This window comes from Mytilus californianus, unplaced genomic scaffold (genome assembly GCF_021869535.1).
Source record: "Mytilus californianus isolate M0D057914Y unplaced genomic scaffold, xbMytCali1.0.p SCAF_3, whole genome shotgun sequence".
Lineage (NCBI taxonomy): Eukaryota > Metazoa > Mollusca > Bivalvia > Mytilida > Mytilidae > Mytilus > Mytilus californianus.
The window spans coordinates 102,982,233-103,010,008 of NW_026262679.1; the positions used below are offsets into that span (position 1 = coordinate 102,982,233).

At 32.0% G+C, this 27,776-nt stretch overlaps 1 protein-coding gene across 1 annotated transcript; it reads right to left on the minus strand.

Moving 5' to 3' along the window:
* Positions 1-687: 687 nt before the first annotated feature.
* Positions 688-26,419, minus strand: LOC127735626 (lipase maturation factor 1-like). The gene is made up of 10 exons (XM_052245863.1): positions 26,183-26,419; positions 23,465-23,774; positions 17,729-17,739; positions 16,389-16,537; positions 15,639-15,704; positions 15,110-15,277; positions 12,149-12,329; positions 6,773-6,926; positions 4,121-4,414; positions 688-2,791 (listed from the first exon to the last, which is right to left on the minus strand). The coding sequence occupies exons 1-10, from the start codon at positions 26,394-26,396 to the stop codon at positions 2,602-2,604; spliced, it is 1,737 nt and encodes a 578-aa protein (XP_052101823.1). The 5' UTR covers positions 26,397-26,419; the 3' UTR covers positions 688-2,601.
* Between the last annotated feature and the right edge of the window lie 1,357 nt (positions 26,420-27,776).

Genomic DNA, 27,776 nt, shown 5'->3' on the forward strand with positions numbered 1-27,776 from the left:
AACCATCAAACAACAAAATCTTTGACAAATAAAAATTTTGTCAAACTAATTGTTCCAAGGGCAACTTAATCAAGGTTATGAAGTTTTTACTAGATCATTTATACCCTCTTTGGAAAAATGACTTTACAAAATAAAGAATATGACAGTTGTTTTTTCATTCGTTCCCTTGGTTGATATGGTCAAGCATTTGATTTTGTCAGGTTTGAAGGGCTTCCCTGTTTTTGAATTTACATTGAAGTTCTGTACTTTTGCTAATATTTTTTTATGGATGAGAGAACTAAGTATCTGTTGAAACTAATTAAAGTAAATAGGAAAATTATAACTTAAACAGAAGACTTTTACAACATATGAACTACACATTGTCTAAAAGAGCTTGCTCAGCAGCTGTATTCATTTCTGAAGTAAACTCTCTCATTGAGGGAAGACAAAATATCAGTATTCAGCACCAAGGCTAACTTTTAGAATCACCTAATAATGTTAAGCAACACTCTGATGATGAGAGAAGAACGTTGAAAAAAGAATAATAGCCAATAAGAACTTTTTTTAAAGAATTCTCTCATTAGATGTTTTAATAACTTTTCTTAAATTTTTCTTTACTGGCATACTGCTGTATAATTCGCTTGATTGAATAAAATTAAAATGAGATCTGTGATACACATTCAAAGCTGGCGTAATCAGTAAAAAATATGAAATTAATCATTTTAATTCTATTACATGTTGGAATGCAAGAACAGACATTTTTTAAACATAAATTCCACAATATATGTCTATATCATGCAATATTCAAAAGGTTGATTATCTTAAGGCTTGAACAATATGAATTAGAAGAGTTAACATTAAAATAGAAATAACTATGAAGGACTGTGTTCACACAAATTTTACAAATAAATGCTCACTATCTGTTTTTAATTGCATATCAATAGTTTACTACAACTGCTTATTCAAAACATAAATATGTGTCAAGGAATGTAATTTTAGAAGTTTTAACAATTCTGTTTTCCCAGATTCCAACTTACTTGTCAAAAACGTCAAAACAATATACCATAAAAACAGTACTGCATAGAAATGTTGGCATATTCAGTGTGAAAAAAACTCCCCCTAAAAAAACAAAAATCCTTTAACACATTATAAAATTTACCACTTTATATAGTGAACTTCTGAGTAAATCAGACTTTATATTTTTTAATATTTTTTTTCTTTGGATAAAGGACCTTCACCAAAATAATTTTCAAAAAAAGCTTAATTTAAAATAAAATAAAATTTCAAAACCATTCTCCCTGGTACTCATACTAACATGTATTATAATTATACCTATTCAAATGCATGAGATTCAATCTAACAAATTTCAACTGTTATAACAATAAAATCTACTGAAACTTTCGAACCCCTTGAAAAAAAATATCATCTGAATATTTGCGAAAAGGCAATGTTGACTTTCCCAACTATTGTGTTAGCAACAAGTTAATGGATCTGCCCTATTTATCCTGATACATAATTTACTGATGAATTCTATGTGTAGTAAATGGAGAACCGAGATCAATTAAAATATTTTACTTCTTTAAAAAAAAAAAAGAGTTCATTGATTGATTGATTGGCGATTAAAGCCACTTTCAGCACTATTGGCTATTTTGTAATTCCGTTTTTTAATTTTATTGGTGGAGGAAGCTGGAGAGAACTACCGACCTTTGTCAGGAAAACAGACAATCCTTGTCAATTAAGATTTGAGTCGAACGCACCTACCAAGTGCGAGATTCGAACTCACAACCTCAGTGTTGACAGGCTAGTGATACAGTAATGGACCTACTAAGACCACTCAACCACCATGGCCCCTCATTAATTGAGATAGAACCATTATGTAAATGAATTGAATTTTTGGAGGAAAAATAACAAAAAATCACAAGAATTGTACTTTGAATGCGAGGATGAAGAAAATGCTTTGTATATATCACGTAAAATGCCATAATATCTCAGGATGATTTCAAAAGATTTTTGAATTTTTATAATAAGGGAAAAAGTTGTTTTATAAATAGATATGTGTTTATAAGTATTTTACTATTTAACAATTACAATTATAGGTCATGAAAATTACAAATACTCATCCATTCTATAACTTTTGTCTGATAAGTTGTGAACTCCATCACATAGATGGTAATAACTTGTTGATAAAAATGTGACGAAAATTATATTAACAGGAAATAATTGTATGTTGTCTTGTGGGTGTCTTTTGATTTATTTTGTTTGGTTTTTTTTTCCATCATTGTGTTGTTTTCTTATTGAAATATAACCCATATTTCCATTTAGTCATTTGAAAAAAAAATGAAAATGCATCACGTGGTTCACTGTACATATATCTAACAGAAAGCTTTAAACTAATAAAAAACAAGTTATTTGTAAAAAAAAAATGCAAGTTACATGTGACAACAAAAAATAAAAGCACTAATTCAATCAACATGAAAATAATGTGTGACAAATATTTAAATGTACCTAGATTAAGTCTAAACCTAACATTAAATAAACATGTGTCTATTCATTCAGACCTCAATAATTTTAATGTAAAAAGAAATAAACCTCTATCAAATTTTTTTTTTATTTTTTCAGTTCTTAATGCTTCCTCATCTTTCTTATTCTTGGCATGGTGTAATCCATTTGTTTCATAAAATCTTTAACAGAATCTAATGATATAGGGGGTAGATAACTTCCAACTTTTGTTCGTTTCCACCATTTTCCAGCGTTCGCCTCTTTGCTGTTAATTTTGGTAAATATGTATCTGTAATGTTCTGCTCTTATAAATCTGAAAAAAAGACCCAATAATCTTTAAAACCTTTATCTTGTATTTAATAAGGGATCCCTTCAAAACAAAATTCATAATTTAATTTTGTACATGAATCAGGCAGTTGATTTTCTCATTTGAATTGTTTTACATTTTGTCATGGTAAGCCTTTTATAAGTTACTATATGGTATGGATTTTTCTCATTGTTAAAGGCCTTACAGTGACCTATTGTTGCTTACATCTAAGTCATTTGACCTCTGAAGGATAGTTATCTCATTGGCAATCATTCCACATCTTATTTGTGTATACTCTAAAACAGATCTCTGGTTTTTGCAAACATAATCCATTTTCCACTTTGGATTTTCTGATAAACATTAATTTGTAAGTTTCATATGTATTCAAATTGCCAAAACCTCAAACAAAATTTTATTCCTTAAAAGGCTTTAAATATATGTGTATCAGTTATTTATAAGAATTGAGAGTACCACTGAAGTAGATGCTAAGGGTTGTGTTGATCTTACTGTAATGTATTAGCTATTTCCTTCATCAATTAAACCGTCTGGCAAGTTTCTAGATAAAGAACAGCCATAACAGCCCTTCTCTTTTAAGACACTACCTGTTCATGAATTACACAAGATTTTCAATTTGTCTCGTGTACAACAAAATCATATTCCAAACATAACAAATTTGCCAAAATTCAAAAATATGTGTGTCAAGGGTTTTCACCTAGTTGTCTTAGCTTCTATCATGTTTTTTATTTCTCCATCATAAACTCCTTACAACATATAAGTTGTTGTAACTGCTATTAAAATTACTCTATATATCAAGGACAATAACTCCTGAATGGTCAAAGTGAAAATCGTTAATATCGCACTTGACTTCAATTTTGTCATCAGTAACATCATATTACAATTTTAAAAAACATTGGTTGAATGGTTCATAAATAAACTTGGCTACTGTTCCCCAGCAGCCTTCACCATTTTAATAACCAGATTTTTCCTTCTTCAACATTGGTCAAATCAAAATGGTGGTACAATATGACCAAAAACACCTGACAATTCTATCAAGTATGAGAGCTTTCTGTCATACTGTCTCATAAGGAGTCGCATTCAAAGCGTAATGTTTAAATACTCAAAAAAATATTGTCAAAGTCCCAAAACTCCTGTAAGGTTGTGAAATTAAACTGATGGTATCAAATGGTCTAGAGAACACCATGACAAATAATCCTATCAAGTATACAAGCTTTCTGTCAAACGGTCTGAGTAATGAAATGTTTCAGATTGATGGATGGACAGGAAACAAAGATTATTACAATTAGTTTTAAGACATAATACTCTTTTAAATCTTACCTTGGGGGTGACTTTCCTTCAAAAGGATTATTTTCTATTAATGATGTAGTGTCTTCATCATTTGCTAGAAGTTTGACACCAAGATGAATTAACCATGGATTTCTCTGATAGCTCTGAAATGCTGCAAACCACATTAGCCAATCCAAACGATAATGGTAAGGTGATATGAGACATGGCGTCCTTGTTACATTTCCAGGTTTACATTTAAATTCATACTCCTCCCATTTAGCTGTAGAACTATGAGGATCGTCATACGTTCCTTCAAATATAACTTCTGTTCTTTCTTTTGTTACACTGTCAACAGAAAATTAACATCTGATCTATATATACATGTTTAACAAATACTTATGCATTGACATCCTTAAAATTAAGCTCATGGTATTTCTTTGTTTAAGTTGCACTATCATGCCACTATGAAGATTATCAGAACAAATTATCTTAACAATAAATCAACTTAACTCAGCCCCCTCAAAAAAAAAAACATAAATAAATTTACCTTCCAAAGACTCTATATGTATACTCCAAAAATAAACAAGAGCGCACAAGCTGAAATGTCTCGCCTGTTTTACTGACCATTGATTTTATGTTGAAAGTCTTAAAGATAAAGGTTTTACTACAAGTACCACATAAACTTAACATTCTTAAAGATCCATGACAATGAGGTCAAGGTCAGATAAAAACTGTTACACAAACATGTACACCTTACAATTATTCCATCAAATATTATTGACCCATTGCTTATGGTAATCGAAAAACAGTACAAAACACATTAACTTAATATTGACCAATGAACCATGAAAATGAGGTCAAGGTCAGATGACACCAGCTAGACAGACATGTACACCTTACAATCATTCCATACACCAAATATAGTTGACCTATTGCTTACAGTACTTGAAAAACAGACCAAAACACAATAAAATGCTCCGCTGGGTGCAGCTTGATACGACCCCAGAGGTCGAACCCTGAACAGTTGGGGCAAGTATGGACACAACATTCAAGCTTAATACAGCACTGAATTTGGATTGTGATTAAATATTTGACACAGCATAGGTTTCTGACACAGAATGAATCTGGTCTAAGAACTTAAAAAAAAATTAATTTACCTATTCAAACCATATCATTATTATTTGCTTTTATATATAAATCAGAAATAACCAATTTAAAATGGAAAATTTTAAAGAAAAAAAAAGGAAACCCCCCCCCAATTTTTTGAACCCCCTTATGATTCATCACCCCAAAATTCAATCCCAGCCTTCCCTTTGTGGTATGGTACCTTGCAGTACAATTTCAGAGAGATCCATACACTTGAACACAAGTTATTGTCTGGAAACTAGAAAAATGCTTGCTATTTGGCCCCTTTTTGGCCCCAAATTCCTAAACGTTTAGGGCAATTACCCCCAAACTCAAACCCAGCTTTCCCTTTGTGACATGGAACCTTGTAGTACAATTTCATAAAGATCCATGCACTTACACACAAGTTATTGTCCTGAAACTAGAAAAATGCTTGTTTTTTGCCCATTTTTGGCCCCTAATTCCGAAAATTTTGAGGCAATTACCCCCAAAATCAATCCCAGCCTTCCCTTTGTGGTATGGTACCTTGCAGTACAATTTCAGAGAGATCCATACACTTGAACACAAGTTATTGTCATGAAACTAGAAAAATGCTTGTTTTTTGCCCCTTTTTTGGCCCCTTATTCCTAAAATTTTGAGGCAATTACCCCCAAAATCAATCCCAGCATTCCCTTTGTGATATGGAATCTTGTGGTACAATGTCAGAGAGATCCATACACTAACACACAAGTTATGTCTGGAAGTTACATAAATGCTTATTTTTGGCCCCTTTTGGCCCCTTATTCCTTAACTGTTGGTACCATAACCCCCAAAATCAATCCCAACCTTCCTTTTGTGGTATTGGACCTTATGGTAAAATTTCATAGAGATCCATTCACTTAAACTAAAGTTAGAGTGCGAAAACCTATGTGTCTTCGGACGACGACGACGCCAACATCATACCAATATACGACCTCAAAATTTTTTTGGGGTCGTATAAAAAATTTACAATGACCAATGAACCATGAAAATGAGGTCAGGTCAGATGAAACCTGCCACTCTGACATGTACCCCTTACAACCATTCCTTACACCACATATAGTTGACCTGCTGCTTGTAGTATCTGAGAAACGGACCTAATCAGGTAACTTTAACCTTGATCACTGATCCATGAAATGAGGTCGAGGTCAGGTTAACCCTGTCTGACGAACATGTAGACGTTGCAAGGAACCAATATACCAAATATAGTTATCCTATTACATGTACTCATATTAAGTAAGAAATTCACATGACAAAAAACTGCCAATTTTTTTTCAAGCAGTCACTGAACCATGAAAATGAGGTCAAGGACAATGGGCATATGACAGACGGAAACTTCATAACATAAGGTATCTGCATACAAAGTATAAAGCATCCAGGTCTTCTACCTTCTGAAATATGAAGCTTTATACAAATAGTTTACGCAGCCGCCAGATAGTAATACCTATGTCTTGCATACTGCAACTTTCGTCGCAGGCGAGACACTAAAAACAAATGAATTTACTTCCCAAAGGCTTTATATATTTCCTTCAAAAAATAAATCAAAACAACTAAATTTACCTCCCAAAAGCTCCATATGTATTGACTAATCTAAGAGGATCAAATGAGGTATTCATAGCCTGCCTCTGTGATAGAAGATTCTGTACAACAGGTATGCTCAGATATGCTATTAAACCAGCTAAACTCAAATTAAATACTCGTCTTATATAACAACCTGAAACAAATTATAAAACTGACAAATAAATGTTCACAAAAATGGAAACAAATATTGAAACTAGATACGAATGACCCTGCTCACAAAAAATGCTTGAAGCCATTTTTAGGAGTGGAAATCTGAGAATGAAAGTCCCTATATAACTGTTATTTTCACAAAATTTTCAGAGACCAAAGCCTGTAATTTCAGCAAAAATCAGTGGAGCAGAACCAAACATAAACTCATTCTGTAATTCATTACAGTAGACTCACATACTTAAAATCAGCTGAATATGTGAAGGTGTTTACAAACTAGAGGCTCTCAAGAGCCTGTGTCGCTCATCTGTATTTACTGATGCTTTGGAAATCATGTAAAATAAGGTTAAAATCATTATTAATAGTATTAGATATTAGATATTATAATGATATCTAAGATAATAACAATAAAATGCTCCGCAGGGCGCAGCTTGATACGACTGCAGAGGTCGAACCCTGAACAGTTGGGGCAAGTATAGACACAACATTCAAGCTTGATACAGCTCTGAATTTGGATTGTGATTAAATATTTGACACAGCATAGGTTTCTGACACAGAATGAATGTGGTCTAAGAACTTAAAAATTTTAAATTGGACATTCACCTATTATGGTCCAATATCCAAAATCTAAATACATGGTTAGATTCAGCATATCAAAGAACCCCAAGAATTCAATTTTTGATGAAATCAAACAAAGTTTAATTTTGGACCGTTTTGACCTCAATGTGGACAAAGTTGATAACGAGGCCCAAAAATCAAAAATCTAAATACATGGTTAGATTCAGCATATCAAAGAACCCCATATATTCAATTTTTGTTGAAATCAAACAAAGTTTAATATTGGACCCCGATTTGGACTAACTTGAAAACTGGGCCCATAATCAAAAATCTAAATACATGTTTAGATTCAGCATATCAAAGAACCCTAAGAATTCAATTTTTGTTAAAATCAAACTTAGTTTAATTTTGGACCCTTTGGACCTTAATGTAGACCAATTTGAAAACGGAACCAAAAATTAAGAATCTAAATACAGGGTTAGATTCGGCATATCTAAGAACCCCAATATTCCAATTTTTGATGAAATCAAACAAAGTTTAATTTTGGACCCTTTGGACCTCAATGTGGACCAATTTAAAAATGGGGCCCAAAATCCAAAAACTTAATACACGGTTAGATTCAGCATATTAAAGAACCCCAAGAATTCAAGAATAAAACCCCACTGAAGTTGGTCAAGAAATAAGCAATTTATACGAAGTATCTTCTTTTGCACAATACTGTGCAATTGAATATTTCTTGCTATTGCGCAATACTGCACAATTGACAATTTCTTGCTATTGCGCAATATTGTGCTATTGCGCAATACTGTGCAATTGAAGATTTCTTGCTATTGCGCAATACTGTGCAATTGACGATTTCTTGCTATTGTGCAATACTGTGCAATTGAAAATTTCTTGCTATTGCACAATACTTATTATATAATAATTTACACATCCTGTTTGGTGTGTATCTCCTACCATATCATTATTATTTGCTTTTAAATATAAATCAGAAATAACCAACTTAAAATGGAAAATTTTAAAAGAAAAAAAAAAAGGAAAAAAAGAAAAAAAAGGAAAAAAAAAAAAAAATCCCCCCCCCCCAAATTTTTTGAACCCCCTTATGATTCATCACCCCTAAACTCAATCCCAGCCTTCCCTTTGAGGTATGGTACTTTGCAGTACAATTTCAGAGAGATCCATACACTTGAACACAAGTTATTGTCTGGAAACTAGAAAAATGCTTATTTTTGGCCCCTTTTTGGCCCCCAATTCCTAAATGTTTTGGGCAATTACCCCCAAACTCAATTCCAGCTTTCCCTTTGTGATATGGAACCTTGCAGTACAATTTCAGAAATATCCAAACACTTACACACAAGTTATTGTCATGAAACTAGAAAAATGCTTGTTTTTTGCCCCTTTTTTTGCCCCTAATTCCTAATATTTTGAGGCAATTACCCCCAAAATCAATCCCAGCATTCCTTTTGTGATATGGAACCTTGTGGTACAATGTCAGAGAGATCCATACACTAACACACAAGTTATGTCTGGAAGTTACAAAAATGCTTATTTTTGGCCCCTTTTTGGCCCCTAATTCCTTAACTGTTGGTACCATAACCCCCAAAATCAATCCCAACGTTCCTTTTGTAGTATTGAACCTTATGGTAAAATTTCATAGAGATCCATTCACTTAAACTAAAGTTAGAGTGCGAAAACCAATGTGTCTTCGGACGACGCAGGACGACGATGCCAACGTCATACCAATATACGACCGCAAAAATTTTTGCGGTCGTATAAAAAACTGCAAAATTTTTGTAAAATTACTAACTCAGGGGCAGCAACCCAACAACGGGTTGTCGGATTCGTCTGAAAATTTCAGGGCAGATAAATCTAAATCTGATGAACATTTTTGCCACCTGTCAGATTTGCTCTAAATGCTTTAGTTTCAGAGATATAAATCAAAAACTGCATTTTACCCCTATGTTCTATTTTTAACCAAGTCGGCCATGATGGTTGGAAGGCGGGGTCATCGGACAAATTTTTTAAACTAGATACCCTAATAATGATTATGGCCAAGTATGGTTAAATTTGTCTCAGTAGTTTCAGAGAAGAAGATTTTTGTAAAAGATTACAAAAATTTACAAAAATTGTTAAAAATTGACTTTTTTAAGGGCAATAACTCCTAAAGGGGTCGACTGACAAATTTGGTCATGACAACTAATTTGTAGATCTTACTTTGCTGAACATTATTGCTGTTTACAGTTTATCTCTATCTATAATAATATTCAAGATAATAACCAAAAACTGCAAAATTTCCTTAAAATTACCAATTCAGGGGCAGCAACCCAACAACAGGTTGTCAGATTTGTCTGAAAATTACAGGGCAGATAGATCTTGACCTGATAATCAGTTTTACCCTATGTCAGATTTACTCTAATTGCTTTGGTTTCAGAGATATAAGCCAAAATCTACATTTTACCCCTATGTTCTATTTTTAGCCATGGCGGCCATCTTGGTTGGCTGGAGGGATCATCGGACACATTTTTTAAACTAGATACCCTAATAATGATTGTGGCCAAGTTTGGTAAAATTTGGCCCAGTGGTTTCAGAGGAGAAGATTTTTGTAAAAAGCTAACGACGACGGCGACGACGGACGACGGACGCCAAGTGATGAGAAAAGCTCACTTGGCCCTTTGGGCCAGGTGAGCTAAAAAGTCTGTATAACCGTTTGTTGAGGAATGAAGGATAAGGGTAACACTATATACTTGTTAGATATTAAATACATGTGTATGGTAGCATAATCATTTTAACAGTCATTTCTTTGCTGCTTTATTTATCTATTGTTTTCTCATACATATTTTACATGATTGTTTATAATATCCTCCAATTTTTATGAATCACAATTATTCCCTTCTAATAAACTGATTGGTTGACTACTGGATGCCAATATTTCTTAAATATTTCAGATAGTACAAGAATATACTTAGTACATGTTACAATCTGACAATAAAATATTTCTTGTCACTGAAAAAAAAAATGGTAAAAATGAATTTGTTTCACTATAGACAAAGCTGAATTTCTTGTGCACATATTTTACTAGAATAGAGCTAAACCTTGGTAAAACTTAAGCCATTATCAGCTTATTATAATGTGTTTTGACTTATAATCAGAACAATTATGAAACGAAACAATTTTGCAAATAATGCTACTATTAAAGAAATCAATATGCAATTATACATTTATACTTCTTAACTCTGAATAGGTCATAAGATGTAATGTTAGTCTTATAGAAGAAAGAGAAGTTGTATGATTGCCAATGAGACAACTATCCAACAGAGTCCCAACAATGTGGATTTAAGCAATTATAGATCTCCATACATCCTTTAACAATGAGCAGAACCCATAGTCACCTATACAAGGCCCTTACATGAAAAACTAGAGGTTCTCAAGAGCCTGTGTCGCTCACCTGTATTTACTGATGCTTTGGAAATCATGTAAAATAAGGTTAAAATCATAATTAATAGTATTAGATATTAGATATTATAATGATATCTAAGATAATAACAAAAAACTGCAAAATGTTTGTAAAACTACTAACTCAGGGGCAGCAACCCAACAACAGGTTGTCGGATTCGTCTAAAAATTTCAGGGCAGATAAATCTAAATCTGATGAGCGTTTTTGCCACCTATCAGATTTGCTCTAAATGCTTTAGTTTCAGAGATATAAATCAAAAACTGCATTTTACCCCTATGTTCTATTTTTAACCAAGTCGGCCATGATGGTTGGAAGGCGGGGTCATCCGACAAATTTTTTAAACTAGATACCCTAATAAAGATTAAGGCCAAGTATGGTTAAATTTGTCTCAGTAGTTTCAGAGAAGAAGATTTTTTGTAAAAGATTACAATTTACGAAAAATTGTTAAAAATTGACTATTAAGGGCAATAACTCCTAAAGGGGTCGACTGACAATTTTATTCAAGACAACTTGTTTGTAGATCTTACTTTGCTGAACATTATTACTGTTTAAAGTTTATCTCTATCTATAATAACCAAAAACTGCAAAATTTCCTTAAAATTACCAATTCAGGGGCAGCAACCCAACAACAGGTTGTCAGATTTGTCTGAAAATATCAGGGCAGATAGATCTTGACCTGATAATCAGTTTTACCCTTTGTCAGATTTACTCTAAATGCTTTGGTTTCAGAGATATAAGTCAAAATCTACATTTTACCCCTATGTTCTATTTTTAGCCATAGCGGCCATCTTGGTTGGTTGGCGGGGTCACTGGACACATTTTTAAAACTAGATACCCTAATGATGATTGTGGCCAAGTTTGGTTAAATTTGGCCCAGTGGTTTCAGAGGAGAAGATTTTTGTAAAAAGCTAACGACGACAACGACGGACGACAGACACGAAGTGATGAGAAAAGCTCACTTGGCCCTTCGGGCCAGGTGAGCTAAAAAGGGAAACAATTCAAGCAACAAAAAAAAACAGCCTGATTTATGACAAACAATAAACAAAAAACAGAAATAACAGACAGCATGCAACCAATGACAACAACTGAATTACAGACTCTTGACTTTGGACAGACAATAAAGAATATGGCAGGGTTCAATATGTTTACAAGTGTACAACCCTCTAGTTCTATTGCTGTGTTCAATACAAACTTACCAAGTCTTGGTGGTTGTTTGGTATGTTTTATTTCATTTTCTACTTCTCTAACTTTCCATTTAATAGCATTCCTACTGTTGCTGAACAACCATGCACAACTTGCATCATCAAAACATGCCAAGCTAGGTACTATCGTCAGCCAGTTGAGAAAGCTTAAGTTACCACTTATAATCAAGACAACCTGAAATCAAGCCTTAATTAAACTAAGTATTATTTTCAACAAACAGTTAGATTTTAATATTCTATTTTTTTTAAATCTTTTTTTATAAGATCTTATCAATTCTAATTGATTACAAGTATAGATTATCAGGTTTTCTACCCATTGATATCGTTAAATATCAGCCTTGAGCCACAATGTGAACCTTTTTGGCGAGTGAGTGCAGAAAACTAGCTAAAAATCTTCACATTGTGTCGAGCGGCTGATATTTTACCATATTCATACGTAGAAAACCAGATAATCTGTTTTTCATTCTGTATTTAAACTGTTCTTTTCCTCATCGCTTAGACAGCGTTAGGCTTGACAAAAGTAAGCTAGATAATGTCTCCTCACACATTATGACGGTGCTCACAACTTCTCCTCAGACATTTTGACAATGTCTGCTCATGTCTCAAAGCTGTGATACAAGGATTACAGAAAGACTAGGGTGATATAGGCGAGGGGAAGGACTATAATGTTAATTATTTAAGACTTAACATAAGAAATAATCTATGTGGGGTCCTTGCCCAAAGTGCCTGTTTGTTTGAAAAGAGAATATTGCAATACATTAACACTAAAGTAAAAGCACATACTACTTTCAGTTATTCAGAAATGGGATAAACATCTATTTACTGAAGACAATACCTTTACATAAATATAAAAATAAACAATCATGCAATAAAATAATTACATAGAGGATAGTCTGACTTTAGATCACTGCTAAGCATTAAAAATCTAAGCCTTAAAAGCTGTTAAAGCAATTGTTGTCAAGTTAATGTTTTTGTGACTTTTATTTTTCATCCACATGTATAAGAATTAAACCTGACAGGAGTCTTGTCTAGTGAGAAGTAAGGATGTTTTAACTTTATATCAATAAAAGAGTCATCCAGCAGAAAGTCATTTTTACCATGTTTTACATTTCCCAGGGGTACAACACGTTTTTCCAGGTTAACGGTGGAGGCAAATATATTTGCGTAAACATATAACTCACGAAGAAATCATAATAGATAGTATTTATAACTGGGCAATAATTTCCAGGATTCATTATCTTTATTGCTTTAATTTCAATTATATCATAATTGGTTTAAATTTAACCATTCAGTTGAAGATATCAACTTTCGTGACGCGAATGTTCTACCGAACTAGTTTTTTTCATAATAAGAATCATTTATTCATTTGATTTGATTTGATTTTTTGGTGTTTTAACGCCACTTTTAAGCACCGCTTTATGGCTATTTTGTGCCGGCCAGTTTTTATTGGTGGAGGAAGCCGGAGTGCCTGGAGAAAACCACCAACCTTCGATAGGAAAACTGACAATCCTAGTCAATAAAGATTAGAGTCGAGTGCACCCACACGAGTGGGGTTCGAACTCACAACCTTAGTGTTGACTGGCTAATGATTACAGTAGTAACTACTTAGACCACTTGGCCACCGAGGCCCCTCATTTATTCATACACAGGATTAAAGATTTTGAAGATGGGACCAGCTTCTGAAATTTTCATGAAATGCACGTTTACTGTCGATTAAGCTGCGAACTGGCTTACGCTTTACCAATTTCATCACTAAGGCTAGAGCTTTTGTAATTTGTTGGTTTACGGAAATTTCACATGAAAGAGTCCGGTCGGTCGGAAAAAAAAAAGAAAAAAAATATCTTACAAGACATAAACATGTAAAAAATATATATATATATTTCAGTTTACTAACAATATTTTAATACTGCTACTTTGTCATCATTTCTTAAATCTAAGTCCCAAACATTATTGCTCAGCTGATATGTGCCATCGTCATATAATTTCGAAAAAGGGGTGTATCACGGACAAACATGAAATGAAATCGTCATTTCACGAACAAGAAAAAACAGCTCCACATCGCTTTAATATTTATCAACTTTCAGGACACGTGGTGAATAATGAACTTCAAGCTCGAAAACAAGTGAAATAAAATTGCAAACACATCGACTTTACAAGAACTGTGTCAAAAACAAAGTAGACTCGTCCACTGCGGCACTGGAAAGACGAGGATATCGGTTTCATCATTTGTGATGCATTCCCATTTTTGATATCCAAATGGACGAACTTTTTTTTCAATCTATGAAACAAGTAAACTCCAAATTGTTTGTGAATATCTCTTAATCTTAACTTGGCGTCTTTCACGTTTGGACAGGTCCATTTCATCTATAAGATGATTGATAAATCTTAAGGAATTATGACAAAAAAGGAAAACGAACTTATTGTTATGTGTTTTTAACACAGGTTTCGTTCTGCAAAATTATTTGCACAAACAAAATTACAAGGTCAGTTATATTTATCTATTTTTAGATTACAGGTAATCATTAGGGTTATTATGACATTTGACACTGTCATTATATCATTTGTTTACAGAGTGGAGTCTATCAGTATCAACAGCAATTAAAATAACAGGCCCATTATTTCATGGAAGTTTTAAAAACATGGTAAGAGTAATTAGAACATGTAAACTGTGCTACTTTTAATTAAAAACAAATAATGCGAGATAAGATTACATTACTATAACGTGCGTAGTGATTTTACGATAATTTCATGAATGAACGATAATTTTAAGAATGAACAAGAGCAACTTGACCACTTTCAAAAAGAAACACAAATTAAACAATATAAAACTGTATAAGAGATAATTCAGTCAAATTTTCAGTATTAAATCAACAACTGAAATGATTCAATATTTTGTTTAAACACCTCAAGAACGAAATCGCAGGTATAAAAGCAATTGCTTTAAAAATCACAAACCTGAAACAGTATCTGTATAGCTCCTCCCACCATACGTAATGGGCGTGGTAAAAACAGCAGAAAAGGAACAATCAACTCTACAAAGTGATTTGTTATTGTCTCAAACTTGTGGAAAACTTCTGGAGACTGGTGCATAAAGTAACTTATTGGGTTCGGCACTGGCTGGGTCTGGAAAGAAAAATATTTTATCAAACTTTAACAGTACCCCAATATATATCACTGATGTACAAATGATTACAAGTTTGTTTATGTCATTTCTTAATGACTTTAAATGATAGAAAAATTTCTGGTGAGAACCTATAAAATATACATTGTAACTTTTAACCTTTTGAGAGTTTTTGGTCATCTGTTTAATGATGTTAAAAGTTTAAATGAAGGTACCGGTATTGACATTGAATTCAAACTGTTATACCTACTTGTGTGTACCAAAACTTCCAACAATCATTTGACAATACTGACCTCATAATGATAATTCATACAGGTTAAATTCCTCCAACATTGATCTCCCAGAACTTCCAACAATACTAACCTCATAGTGATAATTCATACATGTTAAATCCCTCCAACATTGATCTCCCCTAATCTTTATCATACCCTGAAAATATTAAGCATCCATTTACCTGCTCACTATGTACAAACTGTATTAATGAAAAGAAAAGAAGATATTTATATGTTTTGGCAGGTGAAACTGATATGGTTGTTAAATGGGCAAGTACAAAATAAAAGTTGAAAACAATGAAAATAACCAGTCAGCCTTAGCAATATCAACAAATTTACTTATTTTTACTACAAGAAAGTCATTGAGAGATTCTAATCTTAGCTTTATAAATTACTTGTTTGTATTTGTGTGTATTAGATGTCAGCATTTTCATAGTGTCAATTCATCATACATATTTGTGTTTAGTGTGTACTAATAATACTTTACTGTTAAGAGTGTACTAATGTATAATTTACTGTTTAGAGTGTACTAATGTATACTTTACTGTTAAGAGTGTACTAATGTATCCTTTACTGTTTGGAATGTACTAATGTATACTTTAATGTCAAGAGTGTACTAATGTATTCTTTAATGTCAAGAGTGTACTAATGTATTCTTTACTGTTAAGAGTGTACTAATAATACTTTACTGTTAAGAGTGTACTAATGTATACTTTACTGTTTAGAGTGTACTAATAATACTTTACTGTTTAGAGTGTACTAATGTATACTTTACTGTTTTGAATGTACTTATATATACATTTGTACTTTACTGTTTAGAGTGTACTAATATATACTTTACTGCTCCAATCATTATCCTGAATATAAGCCATCTATATGCCATCAGTACAATCCAGGATGTTGGTGTGTGTTTAGGCACTGATGACACATTCCAAACAGGACATAGAAAAATGGCCAAAAATCCTGTCTCTAATAGCTGAGATTCCCATCCTAGTGAGAAAAAAACAAGATGTTGATTTTTTATTGAACATTGTTCAAATCTAAAATCAACTCAGTTTATTTTTAATATCCTGGCGGGTTTTCAGTATTTCATGTTCATCTGGATTTTCTTACCCTAATGAAACATTTGTTTAGGACTCATTTTTGTCGAGCCTGCGACTTTTGTCGCAAAAGCGAGACATAGCAATCCTACATTCCGGCAGCGGCGGCAGCCAAAAATATTCACTCTGTGGTTAAAGTTTATTGAAATTTTAATAACTTTCTTAAACTATCCTGGATTTCAACCAAACTTGGAGAGAAGCTTGTTTATGATCATAAGATAGTATCTAGAACTAAATTTTGTAAAAAAAAAAATCATGTTTATCCGTATTTTACTCATAAATGGACTTAGTTTTTCTGCCAGTTAACATTACATTCACTCTGTGGTTAAAGTTTTCAAAATTTCAATAACTTTTTTAAACTATCCTGAATTTGTACCAAACTTGGACAGAAGCTTGTTTATGATCAAAAGCTAGTATTAGAAGGAAATTTTGTAAAAATTTATTTCCTGTTTTTCCGTATATTACTTATAAATGGACTTAGTTATATTCCAGTTAATATTACGTACAGTCTGCAGTTTAAGTTTTTAAAACATTTATTAGATTCCTAAACCTTCTTGGATTTTTACCAAACTTGAACAGAACTTCTTACAATCTAAAGATAGTATCTAGAGGAAAATTTTTGATAATTTTCCCCATTTTAGTTGAGCCTGCAACTAACAGCAAAAGTAGGCGAGACACTGGGTTCCGCGGAACCCTTACAAATTTTTATACTTTGAAACACTTTGTAATGTATATGGTTTGTAGTTGTTAAACTCAATTCCAATTAGACATTCCAAAGACAAAATACTATATACATAATATAGTGTCAAAATCAATTAATTCTTCCAAATATGTATTTCTTCTACTCTTGTCTATAATGACGTATTTCTATGTCTAGTTGAATTGTTCCATAAATCTTTTTTTTATATACTTCCATCAAAAGTCAGATTAACATATATTTTGTTGTATTATCAAGAAATAATGCAAGTTCAAAGATTCTTAGCATTTTTTTCAATCTTAACCAGGAAAACAAAGCTCCTTTATATTGATCAAAGAGAAAGCAAACTAACTATTTTTTTGTGGAGAGGATATGAGTACTCACCAAATCCATACCTACAAAAAGATAATAAAACCTTTATTTCATTTTTATTATAACAATGTGTTTGTGCACATGGTGCAAGAACACACTGTGTATGTATATGTATCTCTATAAGTGTCTGGATAGTTTTTATAGACTAGAGAATATTGGGAGGAAAATACAGAATAAAGGGCCAAAAAAATAAAGACTAGAGAAAAATAGGCCAAAAAAATAAAGAATAGAAAGTAATAAGGTGCTTAACTACAAAGATGGAGATTTATGGACAAAAAATAAAGAATAGAAAAAAATGGCCTAAAAATTTAATAGAAAATAAATGTGGATAGTGTCCACATGTGGACACAGATGATGCCCCCGCTTGCATATCATATAGTTATAAAGGGACATAACTGAAGAACGGTAAAAGTGACGCTACCCAAATTTGATCTTGATCTAAGTTTTGTGGTAATAAGCATTGTGTGTAAGTCTCATAACATTTGGTTGAGGCTAACTTAAGTAGAGAACAGAAACTAAAAATTCAGCAATTTTTCTATTTGTAAACACGCATAACTCTAGAACAGTTGTAAGTCTCATAACATTTGGTTGAGACAAACTAAAGTTAGAGAACGGAAACGAAAAATTCAGCAATTTTTATGTTTAAAAAGGGACATAACTCAAGAATGGTAAAAGTGTTGCCACCAAATTTCGAACTTAACCTGTATTATGTAGTAATAAGCATTGTGTATAAGTTTCATAACATTTGGTTGAGGCAAACTAAAGTTAGAAAACGGAAACAACAAGCATTCTAAGAGTATAGTCCCCTACAGGGTAAAAATTCATTCTACTGGAACAAAATGCTATCTTGTTCTATAACTTGTCATGGTGTAAACAAAAAGAAAATATCAAGTCACTATCTTCAAGCATGACTAAAAACAGTGTGGAAAACTGAATATATGAGTGAATTTTTTCAAGTCCAAGAACCATAACTCTGCACAAAATTATCAGACCGAAACAAAAACTTGAACTTGATCTGTAACTTGTCATGATAAAACTATATACCAATTGTCAATCAATATCTTCAAGCATGATGAAAAAAAGTGTGGAAAACCTATAACACTCTAACATTAGATATGATCAATAGTTCTCTAAAATTAGATATGATGTAGTACAATGTATATCTATTTTCAAATTACAATCAAATATAATTAATAGTTCCAAATATTTTTTCTTTCATTTGTCACAAACTAATATAGATTTGTAACTTATCATTAAAATGTCAACAACTTTTATCTACACAATGTAATGTAATGAAATATATACCTTAATAAAAATAGATTATTATCTAATTAAAGGATTTCACTTAATAAAAAAAAAATTATATACATATGTAGCATTTAGAAAATTAGTTTATACAAAATAACATATAAACCTGCCACAAAATTCCTCAAACAATTTACCAAAGAATGTCTTTTAAAAAATGAGTTATCTCCCTCTGTACAGATTATATGGTTTAACATAGTACTCTAACATTAGTTATGGAGTTTTTTTATGGACCATAACTCTGGACTAAATCATCAGACTGGAACATAATTCGAACTTGATCTATAACTTGTCATGATATAACTATATACCAAATATCAAATCAATATCTTCAAGAACGAAGATAAAAAGTGTGGAAAGCTGAGTTGCCGGACTGACGGATGGACAGACGGACGGACAGACAGACGGACAGAGTGCAAACCTAAAGTCCCCTTCGACTTCATCGGTAGGGGACTAAAAAATTTGTACTTGATCTTAGTTTTGTGGTAATGAATATTGTGTATAGGTTTCATAATGTTTGGTTGGGGCAAACTTAAGTTACAGAATGGAAACTAAAAATTTTGCAATCTTTTGATTTATAAAGGGGCATAACTCAATAATGGCTAAAGTGACACTACCCAAATTCAACTTGATCTGTGTTTTATCAGTGGAAGTCAAAATTAAACATTGCATTGTATAAAGTATTGATGTAGTTGATTCAACTATAATCATGGACAAAGAAAGTTAACTCCAATTTTAATAAAATGCTTCGCTGGGCGCAGCTTGATACGACCGCAGAGGTCGAACCCTGAACAGTTGGGGCAAGTATGGACAAAACATTCAAGCTTGATACAGCTCTGAATTTGGATTGTGATTAAATATTTGACACAGCATAGGTTTCTGACACAGAAAGAATGTGGTCTAAGAACTTGATTTTTTTTAATTTACCTATTATGGTCCAATGTCCAAAATCAAAATACATGGTTAGATTCAGCATATCAAAGAACCCCATATATTCAATTTTTGTTGAAATCAAACAAAGTTTAATTTTGGACCCCAACTTGGACAAACTTGAAAACTGGGCCCATAATCAAAAATCGAAACACATGTTTAGATTCAGCATATCAAAGAACCCCAAGAATTCAATTTTTGTTAAAATCAAACTAAGTTTAATTTTGGACCCTTTGGACCTTAATGTAGACCAATTTAAAAAACGGGACCCAAAATAAAAAATCTAAATACACGGTTAGATTTGGAATATCAAAGAACCCCAATAATTCAATTTTTGATGAAATCAAACGAAGTTTAATTTTGGACCCTTTTGACCTCAATATGAAACAATTTGATAGCGGGGCACACAAATAAAAAATCTAAATACATGGTTAGATTCAGCATATCAAAGAACCCCATATATTCAATTTTTGTTGAAATCAAAAAAAGTTTAATTTTGGACCCCAACTTGGACAAACTTGAAAACTGGGCCCATAATCAAAAATCTAAACACATGTTTAGATTCAGCATATCAAAGAACCCCAAGAATTCAATTTTTGTTAAAATCAAACTAACTTTAATTTTGGACCCTTTGGACCTTAATGTAGACCAATTTAAAAAACAGGACCCAAAATTAAAAAACTAAATACACGGTTAGATTTGGAATATCAAAGAACCCCAATAATTCAATTTTTGATGAAATCAAACAAAGTTTAATTTTGTACCCTTTTGACCTCAATATGAACCAATTTGATAGCGGGCCCACAAATAAAAAATCTAAATACATGGTTAGATTCAGCATATCAAATAACCCCATATATTCAATTTTTGTTGAAATCAAACAAAGTTTAATTTTGGACCCCAATTTGGACCAACTTGAAAACTGGGCCAACAATCTAAAATCTAAATACATGGTTAGATTCAGCATATCAAAGAACCCCATATATTCAATTTTTGTTAAAATCAAACAAAGTTAATTTTGGACCCTTTGGACCTTAATGTAGACCAATTTGAAAACTGGACCCAAAATTAAAAATCTAAATACACGGTTAGATTCGGCATAACAAATAAATACATGTGGTCAAAGATTTTACAAATCTAATGCGCCATACTTTGCAATTAAAGATTACTTCTTGAAATTTTTCAATATTTGAAATTTGAAAAAAAAATAATATTTGAAGAATAATTCTTTTTAATTTCTGAAATCTGAAACCCCACAATTTCTTTTTACCCCCCCCCCCCCCTTTTTTTCCCCAAAAAATTCTTTCCCTCAAGATATGGTCATAATCTCAATTCAAATTTCCAATGGAGTTTGCCACCATAATTACCTATTTAAATTTACCAAAGTGCTAACTTAATCTATTTTATAATAGAATTTAAAATATAGTGTCAAATCTTTCATATGGATTTTTTTGTAAAAAAAAAAGATGAAACATTTGCAGATATTTTTACTGGTCTTCCTTTATAAATGTGCATTTCTTTAAACATAATTTAAAAGCAGTGTAAGGGAAGTAACCAAAAGGTTGTATTTGGATTACCTCCCTTACACTGTTTTAAATTATCTTAATTGTTCATTAACCATTACTTTATACATAATTTAAAAGCAGTGTAAGGGAAATAATTTCAATGATGTATTTGATTTATCTCCCTTACACTGCTTTAAATTATGTTTTGTAATAAATATTTGTCCATTAACCAGGACAACCTTGTTTTCCCCCTTTTTTGCCCCTAATTCCTAAAAGGATTGAGCCATAACCACCCCAAAGCATATCCTAACCATCCCTTTGTGGTATGAAACTTGTAGTATAATTTCAGAGAGAGATTCATACACCGTTCCACAGTTATTGTCTGGAAACTAGAAAATGCTTATTTTTGGCCCCTTTTTCCTTAACTGTTGGTACCATAACCCCCAAAATCAATTCCCAACTTCCTTTTGTGGTATTGAACCTTATGGTAAAATTTCAAAGAGATCCATTCACTTAAACTAAAGTTAGAGTGCGAAAACCAATGTGTCTTCGGACGACGACGACGCCAATGTCATACCAATATACGACGCAAAAATTTTTCAGCGGTCGTATAAAAATGACTTGATATTTAGAAGAAAATAAAAATTTTGCAATTTTTCCATTTATAAAGGGGCATATCTCTAGAACAGTTAAAGTGACGCCACCAAAATTCACACTTGATCTGTGTTTTGTGGTAATAAGCATTGTGTATAAGTTTCATAACATTTGGTTGAGGCAAACTTAAGTTAAAGAACGGAAACTAAAAATTTTGCAATTTTTCCATTTATAAAGGGGCATAACTCTAGAACAGTTAAAGTGACGCCACCAAAATTCAAACTTGATCTGTGTTTTGTGGTAATAAGCATTGTGTATAAGTTTCATAACATTTGGTTGAGGCAAACTCAAGTTAGAGAACGAAAACCAATTTTGGGACGTACTTACGTACGTACAAACGGACAAGGGTAAAACCTAATGCCCCCACCGCTACGGTGGGGGCATAAAAATGGCCTAAAAATTTAATAGAAAAAAATGGCCTAAAAATTTAATAGAAAAAAATGGCCTAAAAATTTAAAGAATAAAGAAACTAAGTCCCACACAAATTTTACCTTATTCTATGTTTTAACTGAATTTGTATATTTTTTTACTTCCATTACCATAATATAATTAACATAATGATCTGATCATAAAAACAAGTCAGATCACTTTAGACTGGCCATGCCTGAATTTCTGAACTATATTAAAACTATCAAACTTTGATGTAGTCAAGATTCTTATTTCCTTGTGTTCAATACAATTAATTATAAAACTACTGATAATTAAAACTCTCTGGGTGTTATAAATGTACATGCACAGTGTAAATAGTTTTCCATTGATAAAATTTGAGTTATTTCCCTTTACCAGCATGTTGGAGAGCAACGTAAATTCGTATATTTAACTTGTTTTACTGACAGCTAGACTTGCAATAAAACTAATTTCTAAACAATATTCACTTGTCTAAGCCTTAAGAAATTCATCAGGACAAATAATGGATCTTTTATCTGGCTTACGTGTACCACATGATCACTGTCTGGTACATATATGTATTTAAATTTGGTAGGTCAAATAAGAAAATCCACCAGTTTGACCTCCATCATGGTGGCCAAGGGAAATAACTCTTAACTCAAATTACATTGAATTTCAAAGGAAAATCATCTAGGGGATTCTACATCTATGGTTTGAAGATTACAATCCACAATAGGTGAGAAACAAGTCATACATGATTTATTCAATACATATAAATTAGAAGTGGTATGATTTTAACAGTACCACCCAGTGTTCATAAATACCTATTCAAAGACTCCTTGTATAACCCTTATATAAGTACACAATGTAATAATAACACAGAATACAGAAAAGGAAATAACCTAAAAAAGCCATTCAGGACTTTAAATATACCTTACCATACTATATCAATAAATTTGATACTAACCATGTGCTGCCAATGTTGACAATGGAATGATACAATATCCATAATGTCACCATTATTAACCAATTTGCTCCTCCATTTAATATCACAACTGACGACAAGACAAGGCCAACATAAGCAACAATGTCCAGAAACCAGTCCAAATCTGTATCAAAGTCAATCATCCAAATCAGACTTGGAATCCAAGTATATGTGTCCAAATTTATACCACCTGTTGATTTCTTAACTTTGTTGAGGAAATTACTTGCTGGAAGTAAACCTTTGCTTCCAATTAATTCTTTGTTCTGGTGTAGAGCAACCAGGAAAGCTACAACTGTGAAGAAAAATGTATTATGATACTTTACTATATACATGTACTAATACCCGTTACAAATGCATAACAATGAATACTATTAGCAACAATACTACAATGTTACTATTGTTATAGATCTTATAAATTACCCTCATGACACATCAGGATGTTTTCTTTGTTGCAATCAAGTTGTTATGAAGAAAGCATTGGAACATTCTAAGTAATAAATTATGCCCTCTCTGACAATGCCAAGTATAAAAACATCCTTCTTTCAAGTCAACATTTTCAAAACTGACAGAAAATAACTGAATAGAACGAAATCTAGCAAAGAGTTGTGTTATCAGCAAAATATGAGGCATTCCAAATGTATGGGTAAATTTTTGTAAAGTGGCAGATTCTTACTCACGTGTGAAAAATCCTAAATCAAATATTAAAACAGAAATGTTGAACAAATATAGGGGACACTTGTGTCATGGATATAGAAAAGGTTTATTGCTTAACACAACGGGTGACACCATTGGGCAGTCACTGCTTATTCTTCTGGAGCATCTTAGTTCAACCTTTTCATGGTGGGGTGTTGCTCTATCTTTATTTAAACTGTAATGTTTTGTGTACTGTTGATTAAATTTTCATAGTTTTGACCATGGTGTTGTTTGTTTTTACTAAAATAAAATTGCAGTGATTTTAATGCCCCTTTGTTATCTTCTACCTCTTTAAAGCTATTCATTTATTTACAACCCCTGAAATTCTCAAAGTTTGAAATCAAAATTAAGCATGCTCAATCATTTGTTCTGGTCATGCTGGTTTGCAATTGCTTACTATTTTTCAATAATGAGTTCAAGCTTTCATCTTAAGAGCTAAACAGAGAAATTTAATGCCCACAGATGGTAAGTAATTGTGCAAGACCATCATAAATTGCTCCCTAGGGGTTTGTAAATATGCAATTGTATGAAAATAACAGTCAAATGATATCTGTTTTCATTGTCTATGAAATTATACTTTTATGAATAGTGAAAACATCTATTAAGGCTACATCAAAACAAAGGATTGTTCTTCAGATTTTTCAGATGAAAATAGAAATGATAGAGGGGAGGTCAGCAAATTTATTTTTTTTCAATTAATCTGACATGGCATGCAGTTTACTTCATACGTAACGTTATGACATGACATGATTTCTCATTGTTACAAGTCGACAAATACATGTATGTATGTTGACAAGTACAAATGTAACTTTATATAAACCTTAGTTACATACAGACAAAAAGATAATATGAGGCAGGTGTTACCTGTGAAATAGGACAAAGTCTGTATTGCTAATTTATTTCAAACTTATTGTTGTTATTGTTGACTTACAACATGGCAGTGGTTGTAAACAGAACAAGAACAGGGTAATGGGCAAACCGATCTGTGTCCGTTCGCCCAAAAATCACGTTCGCACCCTACACGTTCGCACCCTTTTTATTGGTTTTGTGTTAAATAATTTTTGGTTAGTGTATTGCTAAAAATATATTTTTTTGTTCATTGTTTCAAAATGAAGTGCCTTTCTAAAAACGATTTTTGTTTTGAATAATTTTTTAATCGTGTTTTGGGTATTGTATTGCTATAACATGTATAAGTATAAATAAGTATTTTTCATTGTTTCAAAAAAAAGTGATGGTTTTTGTGTTGAATATTTTTTTAATCGTGTTTTGGTTAGTGTATTGCTATAAAAAAAATTTCATTGTTTCAAAATAAAGTGACTTTCTATAAAGGTTTATTGTGTTGAATATTTTTTAATGTTAAGATACCAAACCGCTATTAAACTCAACACAAATAACATTTTGAATCTTTATTGTTTTTTCTCATTAAAAAATAAACCAAGCTAAATACATGCTAACTACATGCAGAATTTACATCAAAGCTAGTTAAAACAACAATCACGATTTTCAAACACATAACAATAACACCAAGTTTAGCTGTGTAAACACCATATTAACATGATTAACAGTAATCATCATGATCATACATAATTAACATATAATAACTAATCATCAAATCAATTTAAAACAATATTTCATTTCAAAATTCCTGAATTTATGAAAATAAAAATATTTTGATATAAACATCTTAAAAACATCTAATAATTCATCAGGTTTTTAATAAAAAAAAAAGGTGTGAACGTGTAGGGTGCCAACGGACCCAGGGGCGAAAGTGTGGGGTGTGAACGTGTATTGGGCGCAAACGGACCCGATACCTCGCAAAACACAACTGTTAGAAAAAAAGTTTGATAATTTTGGTTTTTTATATTGATTTTTTGTTTTGCTGATTTTTTGTGTGTATATTCTCCAAAAGATAAAAAATTTGAAAATGTGTCTGCATTGATTTTCCATGGTACGGCTACGATCATTTAAATAAAGTCAAGTTTTCTATGATTTAATGTTACAACTTACAATAAATAAATCCAATATAACGCAACATGAGAATTCGAGTTAACCAGTATGAACCATAACCAAAACTATCTTTTGTCATTATCTTCTTGTTGGTAGAATCATTTGTGTCTTTTTTGGTTTCTTTAACTTCATTTTCAGAGGTTGTCATCCGTTGTTTAGTAAATCTTCGCCGAATATTATCTGACGGGTCTGACGGTTTTTGCAGTTTCTCCATCTCAAAACACGACCCTTACATCAATGAAAACAGAAAGGCCATCCACACAAATGACAGTTACAGTAATAGTAAACTTTCAATAATTTACAATATTTGAAAAGAAGCAGGTCTTGTATTTAAAAGTGTCAAAAAATCCTTTTCAAAAGAAATGAATTCTATTTATTTGTGGTGATGTGAGCATTTTAAGAGATGACATAAAACCGAAAGTGCATTAGCAGTAAACACAAACACCAACGGTCTAAATTATTGGTCTTTTATTTTAGGGGTCCCTGTCTTTTAGTGTATTGGTTCATTTATGGTAAGAATTAGGTGAGTATTAATTTTTCAATGTTATGGTAAGGTTTAAGGTAATGGCTAGTGTAAGGGTTAGACATGGGTAATGGTTAGGTTTAGGTTTAGGGTTAGGCTTGGTTTAGTATAGCTCTACAGGGGTCACAGTAAATTGGGACCTAAAGTAAAAGAAGGCCAAATTATTAAATCATTATCATCACATGTAAATTAAAAAAAAAAGAAAATGAATGCAACAAAGTACAAACTTTCATTCTTTTTATTGAGTTTAAATGTTTCAAAACATGGAAGACATATCATTTGAATAAAAAACAATCGATTGTAGCTTGGCCCGTCTATATAAAAGTCTGAGACCCTGCAACAGAGCCCGGCCTCTGTACTTCTGTAAAAAATCAGACTCCACCTATTAAATTTCTTAACCTTATTGTTAACTAATCTGACTCATTAGTCTATACATAGTATAAAAAAGTAGAGAAAAACCATCAGTAAAGCTGGGTAACAGGGTCAACATTCACGGTAAGATGGTTAAATGTATCAACCCAATTTTTCTATTTAAATTTGGACCCAAATACTATCAAACTTTATATCAAAAGTACAAAAAGGGATTATAATCAGGTTAAACAAAACTTGAACTGTTCAATCTCAAAATGCGAAAAGCTATAGATATTTATATTTCTTTTGCGATAGTCATAATTGAAAAGAGCTAGAAACAAAACCCCCATACATTGACATTTAAAAAAAAATCTGACAATTTAGTTCTCAGAATATTTAGAATTTAATGCATATTTCCCAGCAATAGTATGGGGGATTTATTCTAATATTGAAATAAAGCAGTCCATTTTGCCTGTCATACAACACGAAAGAAAGCTGAGTATTATGATATGCATATCATAAAGAACCCGTTATAAACCACAAAAATCTGTTTTTAAAAAAAAATGCAAAGTTGTTTTTTTCATGTTTTGCAAAAAATAAACATTTTCCAAAATTATGATACTACTGTTCCAATCATATTTTAAATCATCAAACATGGTACTAGAAAGAAATTAGCTACTCTAAAAACGTGTATTTGAAAGTTTTCTAATCGATGATTAT